Source organism: Lineus longissimus, chromosome 3 (assembly GCF_910592395.1).
Source record: "Lineus longissimus chromosome 3, tnLinLong1.2, whole genome shotgun sequence".
NCBI lineage: Eukaryota > Metazoa > Nemertea > Pilidiophora > Heteronemertea > Lineidae > Lineus > Lineus longissimus.
The window spans coordinates 18834891-18847321 of NC_088310.1; the positions used below are offsets into that span (position 1 = coordinate 18834891).

The 12431-nt window shown below is 40.7% G+C and overlaps 1 protein-coding gene across 1 annotated transcript; it reads left to right on the forward strand.

Annotated features, from left to right (window-relative positions):
• The first annotated feature begins 113 nt into the window (after positions 1 to 113).
• Positions 114 to 12228, forward strand: LOC135485509 (kelch-like protein 10). Its single transcript, XM_064767606.1, has 7 exons — positions 114 to 200; positions 7200 to 7450; positions 8124 to 8270; positions 8904 to 9093; positions 9690 to 9808; positions 11201 to 11356; positions 11801 to 12228. Exons 1-7 carry the CDS (start codon positions 175 to 177, stop codon positions 12019 to 12021), a joined length of 1110 nt encoding a protein of 369 aa, XP_064623676.1. The 5' UTR covers positions 114 to 174; the 3' UTR covers positions 12022 to 12228.
• The last annotated feature ends 203 nt before the right edge of the window (positions 12229 to 12431 follow it).

A 12431-nucleotide genomic window follows, 5' to 3' on the forward strand; every position in this document is an offset into this window, starting at 1 on the left:
ACAAAGGCTCGACGTCATTGGTTGGCTCGATGACTCATAAAGGAAATCTCGAAAAATCTCGTAGCCTGGCGCGATCCACCTGTTGCCAGGCTTTGTGTACATTGAGCACGTGCCGATTGTTGTTAGCTTAGCTTCTGTTGGGTAGATGGTGGAGCTAGCGTATTGGGAGCAAGGATGACTAGTCGGCAGCAGTTAGCACGGTAACATAATGACGCGGCATCAACAGCCCCATTCATTAACATAATTTAACAATTTGAGTGTTTTCCTTTAACGCCAAGTAACAATATTCTTCACTGAGACGTTTTCCCGCGCGAAAAACTAGATTTGAAGAACGACATAAATGGAAATGAAAACACAAAAAAAGCTTTCTATTCGGGCATATCTTGCTTTCTGAATTAAAAATCAGGTATCCTGAGTTCATGGTCAGTCAGAAATCAGTCCGTGTATTGATATAGCCCAAATACAAAATCTCCAATAATATTAGCCTTCGTGATCTCCTTGTATAACAAAACAAATGCTTTATTTTGCGCTAATCTTTCAAAACATTAGGCTAAAGGCCCAGGCCGGGGATCTATAGTATAAATGTAAAGGTCAATACATATTGCATGTGCATATGATATTCGTAAAAATTTTTAAGAATCACTGACAGTAGGGGCAGCAATGAGCTGGAGAAGGAAGGGAAAGACAACCGCTGTGAAGGAAGGGGGTGCATGAGGCCCAATCCCCTCCCTATTCGTCGGAATTTGCAAAATTTCCGGATCCGCCGGGGAGTGGATTGTCGCTGTTATCAAAGATGAATTGAAAGGAAAAGATGCTGTCGTCTTATTTAATCTCAAACAAATAATCATGAACTTCTGAAATACATGTATAACGATAATATTTGGTAAAAAAATATGATTCCAGAGTGAATAATTATGTAAAACTTGTCAACATTGAATAGCTTGCTTCTTAAAGGTGGAGTCATTATTGACCGGACAAGAGGGTGAATAAGTGGGTCATACACTTGATGACTAAACGTATCATCAAATTACAATTTCCGATCTGAACTCATGCTGGCCTACTCCCAATATACAGGCACTATGTACATATACCTATTGGAATCATGACCCAGTTTGCTCACCTGATGACGTCATTATACGTACAAATATTCGGTATTTGCATTTCACGGTCTATATTCAGGCCCTGGGTGGCCACAAGTAGATCGTCTAAAGGATTTCATGCCCTATTTTAATCATCAATAGTATCTTTGAATCGTCCTTGGCATTTCTTGATCTATTTTAAACACTCAAGTTAAAGTCTCACGGTAATTACTATCACAGCCTCCTTAGATATGGAAATCATGCACCATTTTCATCATGCAATGACGTCATCAATTAAGTATCTTGACATCGGCCTTGACATTTCTATTTTGAGACACTCAGGCCTAGAAGTGTCACAGCAATTAGAATCATCGTCCGACCCCTTAGTCACCTTATAGCCACCTAACTGACCATATCAGGTTTAGTCACCGATTTGTAATTAACTAAATAGCTGTTGTTGGCCAAAGTACAGGACGATTTCTCACCGGTGAACCTAATTTTAGAAACTCGATATTTGCTTGTCTGGTATGAAGGATTAATAAAGCGATTAGAATTTTATGATGAGTTGAATATATGAGTATACTAACTGACATCCCAAGTAACTTTAACGTACATTCTATAACGACTTAGGGAAAGCTCAAAGTGGAGGGTTGCTCGGTAGACGAATGGTGCCGAATTTCTATCAGACCTTAAACAGCTGTAAGGTCTGATAGAAATTCGGCCCTTTCTCATTTTCTTTGATGTAGCCTACTCGACGTGCTAAATACAGATTAATTCATTTTCGATGTATTTTAATATCTCTGATATGCGCTGTTTATTACTGTCAAATCTGATGATAATTTAAGTTTTTAAGGAAGTAATAAATACTGATAACGTTATGACCTTTATTATCAAAAAAAGTTCAATGTACACACATGTAGCTTATTACCGCCATAAAAACAAAAAACAGCGAGTCACGATCAAAAATACATTGGGAAAAAGATAGGTCAAATTGCCATCACATATTAAAATCTTTGTGTCGGAAACGAAAGCAAACCGAAAAGTTACTATTATCATAAATGGGTATGAAATTAAAAAACGGTGGAGTCATATTTCGTTTAGAATGAGGCCATACACTGACCAGGCATTGCTTGCATGAGATAACTTTCATCATTTTCCGTGTCAGACCTTTTGCAAAATGAAACCTGTAGCAGAATCGAATAAAATATACATATATAAGTGCGTGATGAATCACCTCCAAAAAAGAAAAAATCATAACAATAAAAGTAGGTCACACTTAACTGAAAGTACAAGACTATATTAGTGCTCGTACTAGTTTTTTTGCTCATATACTATTTTTATACTTTCAAGTGTGCATTAAGAGATACTAAGTATATACAGCAATTTCGTCAACCATGTTACTTCATCGACGAAAATTACAAAGCACTACATGTAATTTGTTTTTTTCTCAAAAAGGACGATTCCAAAGTCATCTTACTTATCTGAGAACGTTTGCGTCCTTGCTCAAGTCCATTTGACTACAATTCATGAAACATTTGCTTCTTTGAACCATATTTTAGCCAATGATTGGTATTCGTTACTTTACATGACCATAACTAGTCAAAAGTAACTGTTTTCAGAATGAATGTTCGATTTTTCCGAAGAATCATGGACATCAACCTTACACGCAATGCCAGTGCCATTGATACTTTTCGTCGTAAATTATCTAACATACTATAGCTTGTTGCTATCGAGAATGGTTCACCGTGATTTCTACCGCTATGTAATTAGTAAAGATCCGTTTTCCTGTAATTAGCCCGGAAATTAATGACATCATTCAATATACTCACCAGGTGGCATAACTTTACATAACGAAACTAAGAAACGGTGAGGTCACGACCGTTCCTGTTCCAGAACCATGTTCTGAATCAGAGATGTTTATCAGATGGGATTAAAACGCGTTCTTAAACGTTCAAAATTATCTTTTCACCAATGAATAAGAAGTTTGTAAAAAACTGGTTATTTTTTGAGACCGAAACATACCTGGGAACATCGGACCTGGGGGACACAGAACCCGAGGAATTTACAAAATAACCCGCGGAAAATTATCAATTACATGTACAAACATGTACGGCTCCCAATATACAGAGGCACGATATGACTGTTTTCCCCGAGAAACAAAACTATTTTTCATCATGAATATATATTTACTGTTCTTTAACAGTGCTTTCTCTGTTTTGAAAGTTACAAATGATGACCCGTTTTTTTCTCCAATTAGTTACATTATTGCAATCATAAATAAAATACAGTTTATATAGTTTATTGATACAACACAATAATCTATTGCAAACATAAAATATCAGAGTTACACAGAGAAAGGAAGAAAGTTTGCGTTCATTGATGACTGAGATCTTATGGCTAGAAGTTTAGAGAGATTTTCCAATTTGATGAGCGACGTTACACAACAAGACTAAGAAACGATGAGGTCACGACACGGTTCCTATCGCCACCCTATTGCCAAATGTATCGTGAATCAGAGATAGATTTGGAACTGACTGACTCTTGTTTTGATGAATGGATCATTGACGTTATTCACATTGCATCCTCGGGTATGATGCGAGGTCCAGTCATTCATACGGGACAGCTGAGAGAGCAAGGTGTAACTCTCTAGGCCCATGAACAATGGGAATTTGAGTCATGACCTCACCTGGGTCATCCGGCTGATTCAACTGCAGGATGCAATAGACTCATTAAAATAATAAGTCTGGCGATCATGCATGATCATAATGATTGCTCATCCTAAAGTTGTTAAAAAACTAAACATGAAATTATTCCAGAGTCTTCTATTTTCGTTGATGATACCATTGACGGCAATATACATCCGTTTTGAATAATTATAGGCCTACTATACAATGTATATATACACGTAGCTGAATCGAAGTTAGGTTGTGAATCAAAATCAAAAGACCTCCACGTAAGTTCATAAATATTCTTGACCATGATTTAGCGGTATCAACGAAGTCCTTGCAAAATTAAACTCATTCTTATCGTTCAAAAATGTAATTCCAAATACATGTAGTTATATATAGCCTGACTTTTATGCGATGCTAATAAAGTTAGTGCCTCGTCTATTTGAAGTGCAAATGGGTAAACGAGATTTTTGCGACCAAAAGCTAATTCTCAATTTCTGATGGGCTGTGGCAGCCAGTACGCATCATCATTGAGATTGCTCAACTTCCAGGCAACGCACGTTAATATGGGCGGAGGCAATGCCGCTTGAAGTCAGTATGGTACGGCATAGACATTTCTTGATACCAGTAGCAGTCCCCTTTTCGAAAGTCATGAATCCAAAATATCTCATCTTACTCAGGGTGGTGGCATGGTACATACAGGTGCGACTTCCTGGACTTTTATCCAAATTTTGGACATAACTTGCGTGGACTCTGAGTGGCATCAGAATGAACACGATGTTTCAACTTTCGATCTTCCATATATGGACATGGACATTGTTATCGCATGTTAATGAGTATCTAGCACACCACATTCGATAACAGAATGATATGTCCACGATAAGTAAATAATGACGTCATTAACTACGACATAATTGTTTAATGACTTTATATTATTTACTGATCAGTATCAAGACAGGGCGGACTCGCATTGACTTTGTAATTGTGATAGTCAACTCCGATGCATACCTTGCATTTCCAAATAACGCCCATAAACGTTTATTTAATGAATTTAAACATATTGCTATCTGAAACACCGTCATGGAGAGAAGGTTACATCGAGCTAATTTAATAATCAAATACATGTAATAGTCTGAAGCATACGGTTTTCAATACAACAAACCTCCCGATATTTCAAATTTTGTGTATGGCGTAGGAGTGGAAAAAGCCTAAATCTCAGGATGCTTAGTGTACACAGACCTTTGAATCATAGTTTGGCCCTTCCGATGAACTTTACAAAGTTTTGAAATATTTCTTTCTAACACAGTTTTCGAGTGTTCGCAGTACAGACAGCCCTTCCCATCATTTTACCTACACCTTTTCAATTTGCAAATATTGAGGAAAACTCATTTTCATCGTACCGAAAAAGGTGTACCTGCTGATGAGTCGCTCATAAAAAATGCTGGGAATTTTCGCCAGGATGATTCCTCAGATTTGAATGATAATGTGCGCACACACCTTTCTGAAAGGGTTTTACTCATTTCATCAGGTGCGAGTTTGCTCATCCAGTGACAGCGAGGGGAGGTATGGGCCCGGCCCTGCACAGTCATGTTGATTCATGTCAGTCACTATAGCTAGCAACAGTTACTCATTACAAGATCCAATGTTGTTCTTCTAGTAATTACCAAATGTAAACAAGTCATTAATCATCAAAAGAGCAACATCGACAGCACTGAAAATTATCATGTCTCATTTCCGAGAAATCTGGCCGAAATGAGCAATCATTCTGACCAATCATGAGCCAACATTCAATTGACGAATTGAAATTCTCAGTGTCGCTATCTGCGGGGAAAGTATGGAACTGAAATTCTTGTAGCTGAAGTCAGAGTCACTTGAAAATTATGAGTCAGATTTTTTATTGATTGGATAATTAGTATGTCCTTGATGACCTCGTGTTTAGAGAAAGTTGTGTACAATGCAGCCATCATGATTCTGCTTGAAATTAAGTGGAAAAATATTTTTATTTTGCGGGCAGAAAGATACAATGTACATTTAGCATCAAATCAGGCTAACTCTGTTGTTACAGACTGAGAAGATGATATGCACTGTTACAGACAGAACTTGAAAAGTTGAAGAAACTGTTAGCTTATGTCCTCACATCATTGACGTTACAGGATGGGTATTCTAACGCCTGATCATTTCAATTCAGGCAGACTTCTGTTAAATTTAAATGTGATTTTCGTTCAAACAGAGAGTTTCTAACGAGTCAATTCAATTTTTCAATTCAATTTATTCTCCACTTTTAAAAAAAGTACAAAGAAGAAAAACCTAACAGAACAAAGAACAAAGTTGATAAGAACGGCATGATAACAATTCACATAGGCATGATATTAATTAGCTTCGACACCATCTGTCATTAATTGTGATTGACGCAATCGCCTTGAAAACCAAGGTCAAAGAAAACCAAGTTCTAATAGTCCGATCTGTCCCCATTGCATTGTCCTGTCACAACCAAGATGGTCGCCTCCGCCGGCGCGTTCAGAGGCGGTTTTTTGCGTCCGTCGACATCGAGACAGATGGTATCACGACAGGACATTCTCTAAAGAAGATCATTTATTTCAAGCGGCATTTAAAACTGCCCCTATCCAACCTTTGGGTGGACACTCTGCTGAAAATCGAGGACACCCCGCTTTGTCGCACGGGTAATGATATCTTAACCTATAAGCGAATTTTGATACAATCTTTGTCCAACACAAAGAGTAATTGTCTTTCTTTTGGGGATTAATGAAGGGTGCGTTTTGTCTCAAAGGGAGTGCGAGATGTTGACAGAATGGCCTTATCAGGGGTAGAATGTCCTGGGCATTGTCAGGCCACAGACGGCGAGGTATCGCGAACAATGTGACAGTGTCGCTTGTCACCGCGGCTGATGAGTCAGGAGCGATGAAGACAATGACATTAGTCATAATCCCAGATTCACAGATAATACACTTGGGTTAATTTTGAAAGATTAACAGGCACAAAGAGGCGATTTTTGCTGATTCGTGCACAAACATGAGCAGGTTAAGTAGGCTGGTGAGAGATTGGACATCAAAACTCTCCTTGCCATCAAGGGCCATCACATGAGACAGTGACGAGAGAAGATGGTCTTGATTGCCTTGACTTTGATACGGACTGGCCGCGAGATGATTGCGAAGTCAGTTCAAAAGCGATGAAGGTCCCTTAATTAGTATCCCGCGGGTTCATAGTGTGAACAGTCTGGTTTCATTTACTGAACGCATTTATTTTTGAGACAAAAAAAATACAACGATTTCTAGATTAGAGAGATATCGTTTATTCAGCCTGCGCCGTACCATAGCGCATTTAGTTTTAAAATACCATTACTAATTAATTAATAATTAACAAAACCAGCTTGAGCATTAGTAAAAACGCTGATCTAGAAAGGGATCCTGATGTCATCAAATCTTTATTTCAGGTCACTGGAGAAAACCAGGATGGACCTGGAAGGACTAGATCTGATAACGCGTCCTCCCACGGGGGTGCGCTGGTTCGATTACGTCCTAATCTTCGACACGATGCTGGGCAACCCGAAGGTCCACTACATGATGATTAACCCCCTCCACCCCACCAAGTTCTTCCCGATCGTAAACACAATGAATATGGAGAGGTTACGGAACCTCGTTGATTACAGAGTGGCGGTGCATCATGGATACCTTTATATCATCGGTAAGTTTCTTCAATGGCCGTTCTGTCCTCAAAAGAGTCACCTCAATTGTTTTAGGTGTGAATCGATTTAAAATTGGTTGGGTTATAATTTGTGTGGTGTCTCCTCCAGGTTGGGACAGACGGCTCAGACCGTCTCAAGGTTGTGACTGTCTCAACCCTGGGAATGACTATTACATAATAGCCTAGCCTCCTTTTTGAAACAGGTAAAGATGTTGTGACAGTCCTCTGGTCCTTATTTTACGCGAACTGTAGAAATCAGAGATAGAGACGCTTGAGAAAGACGCCACCGCGACGACAGGATGATATGATTTGTAAACAAATTCCCCCTCCTCCTCTTCAAAGATTACTAAAAGCTTTTAGAACTATCGCAATTTAGTTTGGACTAAGGTTCCGATTAAAGCAGTATTTCGGTTGTGACTTTGTCCTCATAAGACCACTTTGTGGTGAATGATCTAAGATGATAATAACATCACGGAATGTCTCTCGCCAATAATTAGGATGATTTATTATGCCTTTCCATTTCAATAAAATGACTCGCTACATGGATTCATCCAGACCTATTATGAAGTAAAAGAAATTAGGAGGGAGGCTGCATTTTACAGTTCGCAAAAATTGACTTTTTAGAAAAATTAACAAGGCGGAAAAATGATACTTTAATCTTCTTCTCTTGAAGGTGGTAAAGATTGGTCGAGCAATGAATACCTGACAACCATGAGCAGGTACAACCCAACTACGTGCAACTGGGTGGCCGTGGCAAAGATGTCCACCCGAAGGGCCAGGTTCACTGTCAATATTTTAGGCGGATGTATATACGTCACGGGTAAGGCTGGTCTTCACTACCATTATTCTTGTCTTCATCTCCTTTCCTTGTTTGCACCGACATTCTTCAAGCAAACAACAGAATCCATGGATCTTGTGTCTTTTACTTAAAATGAAGGCATTTGCCTTTTCCGCTACCATATAAACAGGACTCACTCCGACGTATTGCTCTTGTCGTGCTCGAGGCCCTGTCCTCCTGGCTGTGACTTTGGCGACCAGCCCGGGAGCTGATTTTGTTCCGGCCTTCTGGTTGTGACTTTGACGACCAGCCTGGGAGCTGATTTTGTCCCGGCCTTCTGGTTGTGACTTTGACAACCAGCCTGGGAGCTGATTTTGTCCCAGCCTTCTGGTTGTGACTTTGGCGACCAGCCTGGGAGCTGATTTTGTCCCGGCCTTCTGGTTGTGACTTTGACGACCAACTTGGAACCGCCTTGGAGCTCATCTTGTCCTGGCCTTCTGGTTGTGACGTTGACTACCAACCTGGAACCGTCTAAGAGCTCATCTTGTCTTGGCCTTTTGGTTGTGTCTTTACAACCTGAATTTGTTAGCGCTTTGACGAGCTTGAGGTCACAGAATGTATCAATAGATTCTTCTTCTACTGAAGGACACTTTTCGTAACCTATGTCTTTTTAAGGCGGAGAAGTCAAACATGGGAAAGTGACGAATTCAGTTGAGGCGTACGACCCAGTGGCCAACAAATGGACCGAGAAGCGCCCGCTGCCTAAACCAAGAGCTGACCACGCCAGTTGTGTTTTCAACAGAGACACTCTTTTCGTTTCTGGCGGCTTCGGAAATGTCACAAAACAAATGTCGGACGTGTTTTGGTAAGCTTCTAATTTCGTCTTTCTTTATATCGGGTGTGTCAGAACACTTTTTGTTGTTCCTTTTGCTGGTGAGGGTAAGTCTGGGACACATTACCTCAAGTCCAGCTCAAAAACTAGCAAGATGAAAATACCACTGGTTGTGAGGAAGTGTTCAGCTCACCAAGAAAAAGCCAAGGATGTCATATTCCAAGTACATTACAGTCTCCTTGGCCGCGTAAGCTTAGGAACAACCTATTCTTTCCAGAGGAAAAAGAAAAAGGGTATGACGTGGCCTGGGAGGGTCTGGTTCAAATTAAGCCATGACAATTTCTCCGTTTTACTCAAGGGTTGACCATATTATAGGCACCAACATTTTCGCTAGAAAGTGAAATCCTAAAGCAACTAGAACTCCTTCAGAATGAAGTGAATGCCAATTTCAAGAGTGGCTGTCTGATTCCCTCACTTGAAATTATCATTCACTTCGTTTTTGAAAGAGTTTTAATTGCGTTTAGATTAAAAGTTTCTAGCAAAAGTGGTGGTGCCTATGGTCAACCGTTGAGATATGGCCATATCTCCGCTTCACCGAAAGCACTTTAGCTCCTCAAACTCCATTTCAGGCAATATAACACGAAGACGGACCAATGGAGTGACGTCCTCCCACATCTCTGGGGCCTACCATGTCCCAAGGAAAGACACCTCATGGCCTCATACAGGGACCAGCTCTTCATATTTTCGGGTAATTACACGTGGAGATTTTATAAAATTGCTTGAAAGTAAATAGTAGGATGAGAAAGTATCAAACGGCATATCTCATGTCCCTGATAAACTACATAGTTTCGTGTAGATGGTGAAGGAGAAACCCAGGTCAAAACTAGGACCTGGAAATCGAACGTTTCACGTCCCTGATCGAAGGATAAACCTTGTTTTACTGTCAGAAAATGTATTTGCCAAACGCAATGGTGAAGACCAAATGCATTGGTGAAGACCAAACGCATTGGTGAAGACCAAACGCATTGGTGAAGACCAAACGCATTGGTGAAGACTAAACGCATTGGTGAAGACCAAATGCAATGGTGAAGACCAAATGCATTGGTGAAGACCAAACGCAATGGTGAAGACCAAACGCATTGGTGAAGACCAAACGCAATGGTGAAGACCAAACGCATTGGTGAAGACCAAACGCATTGGTGAAGACCAAACGCATTGGTGAAGACCAAACGCATTGGTGAAGACCAAACGCCATGGTGAAGACCAAACGCAATGGTAAACACCAAGAGGAGAAACCTCTTTATACAAATTCGAAAGTAGATGCAATGGTGAGGCTATCAGAGTCACAACCTAACGCGATTATGCGCGTGCAAATTACATTGTTCATTGATATGACTAATGATTTCGTTAATCATCCCATAAATATTTCCCACACTGATTATTTCCCTCATTTCAGATACTAATACGTGTCCTTAACCTGGTTTCCCCCTGCAATCGTTTGGTTTCTCAGCACCCTTGTCTCACCCAACCCTTCTGCTAAACGACAAAGTGAATGGTTTGTACCTTTAAAAGTCGTGCCTGCTACGTGACAGAGCCTGATTGTCCCGACAGCACTTTAAGCTGTTTGGAACAACCAGGTTGTGCACTGTGTACCATTTCCTCTTACAAGTGTACATGTACATGTCTCTCGTAGATCACAGCCACCAGCCTGTCCCATGTGCATCAATTCTTACTTTTTACTTATATACGTCTTTCGTAGATCACAACCTGCATCATCAAAGACAGAAACAACTACACAGGAATGTGTGTTGTGTACAACATCAAAGCAACGAATATCTATATTGATATAGATATAGATTACGGGTCAGTGATTTGCCAACAGAACAAAATCTATCGGCCTCACAGTCCATCTCTCCTCACCACCTCAACTGTTTGTGTTGCTGTATCCGGCAACCGTCTCTTCCATTCCTTTGGCAATGCACCGTAAATGCAGATAACTATAACAGGTCTTCATAACAACATGTGTGAGGTGTCTCCTCTTATACTATAAGCCTGTCTCATGTTGAAAAACGTCAACGAGAAATTAATGAGAAAGAAGCGGTTCGGTGGTGAGGGAATTGTCAGTCTCTTTCTCTTACAGGAGTTACAACCAAAGGCAAATCGAAGGAAGAGTCTATGGACGACCCGGTACCTCATGTCTTCAACATCAACCATAGAAGGGAGCACAAGAGGCCCTGGACGAAGGAGGTGCCCGTCATGTTTAACGTCAGGAGTAGAGCAGGCATGTTCGTCATCGGTAGGTCCACATCCTTGTAAATGTGTGCGCGGGGAGAGTCTGTTAATGCCGGTGTAGTGGTAGAAATGGTCCCCCTGGAAAAAGTGTCCGGCCATATTGTATTTTGACGGATTATTGTACATGTATATGGTTTTATCGGAATATTTGAAAGACTCTAAGGTTCCATGGAGGCCATGGCTGTCAAGAGTTCTTCATGGACCCCTTGTTCCCCGGACATTCTATTCTTTAGAACATATTGGCACGTTTCACCTAGTTGCACAGAGTCTACATCTATCCTCAGATCATTGAACCAATCGTCCGAAGACATCTTTCTGATTGTGACTGTCTTTACTATCGATTGGAATCGCGTGACACCTGTAATCGAAAATAAAGATGTACAGTTTGCAAATGAAATGTGAATCGTAACTACACGAATAGTATATTAAGTCAAAATTTCTATTTCAGGTCACCGCGCGTACTTAGTCGGTGGACGAAACAATAAATGGGGTAAACCCGTTCCTATGATCGACTGTCTCCACATGCGTAAGAAGAGGTGGTATGAGACATTGTCCCTAGGACTTGACAACCTGATGAGTGCCCAGTGCGTTGTCCTCAGAGTCCCCGAATCGAACTATGAATTCAGCCATCTGGGCATAGCCATGTATGATAAGTGGGTTCTGTGGTAGTGGTCACGATGCCGTAGTAAAGAGACAATTTCTAACACAACCAAAGCATACTGGCCACAACTAACCCCATTTGAAATTATCACTTGCGGCTCATGCACAAATTAGCCTGGTTAGGGGATTCTCTACTGAGCAGCACTGTTCACAGATATGAGACGTATCAGCATGGTGATAGGAACGACCCTCTCTCACCGGTCGCACCTTGTGGTACGAACCGGGTGACTGACCTTTCTGAAAAACTACATCAGCACACCAGGGGTACACAGTTTGATCATTGCTATAAAAGAAATAAAATTCTGTAATGTCAAAGGCATCGAATATATTTGTTAACTTATTAGGGCAGTGGAAAATGCATTGCATCCCCCCCCCCCCCCCCCCCCCCAACCACCACCACCACCACCACCACCACCACC

Excerpts from the sequence above, each read along its gene's own strand:
- LOC135485509 (XM_064767606.1), top strand. The coding sequence starts at position 175 with ATGACTAGTCGGCAGCAGTTAGCACG. Across the intron at positions 7,451-8,123 it reads TGGATACCTTTATATCATCG|GTGGTAAAGATTGGTCGAGC; the intron begins GTAAGTTTCTTC and ends CTTCTCTTGAAG. Across the intron at positions 11,357-11,800 it reads AGCAGGCATGTTCGTCATCG|GTCACCGCGCGTACTTAGTC; the intron begins GTAGGTCCACAT and ends TTTCTATTTCAG.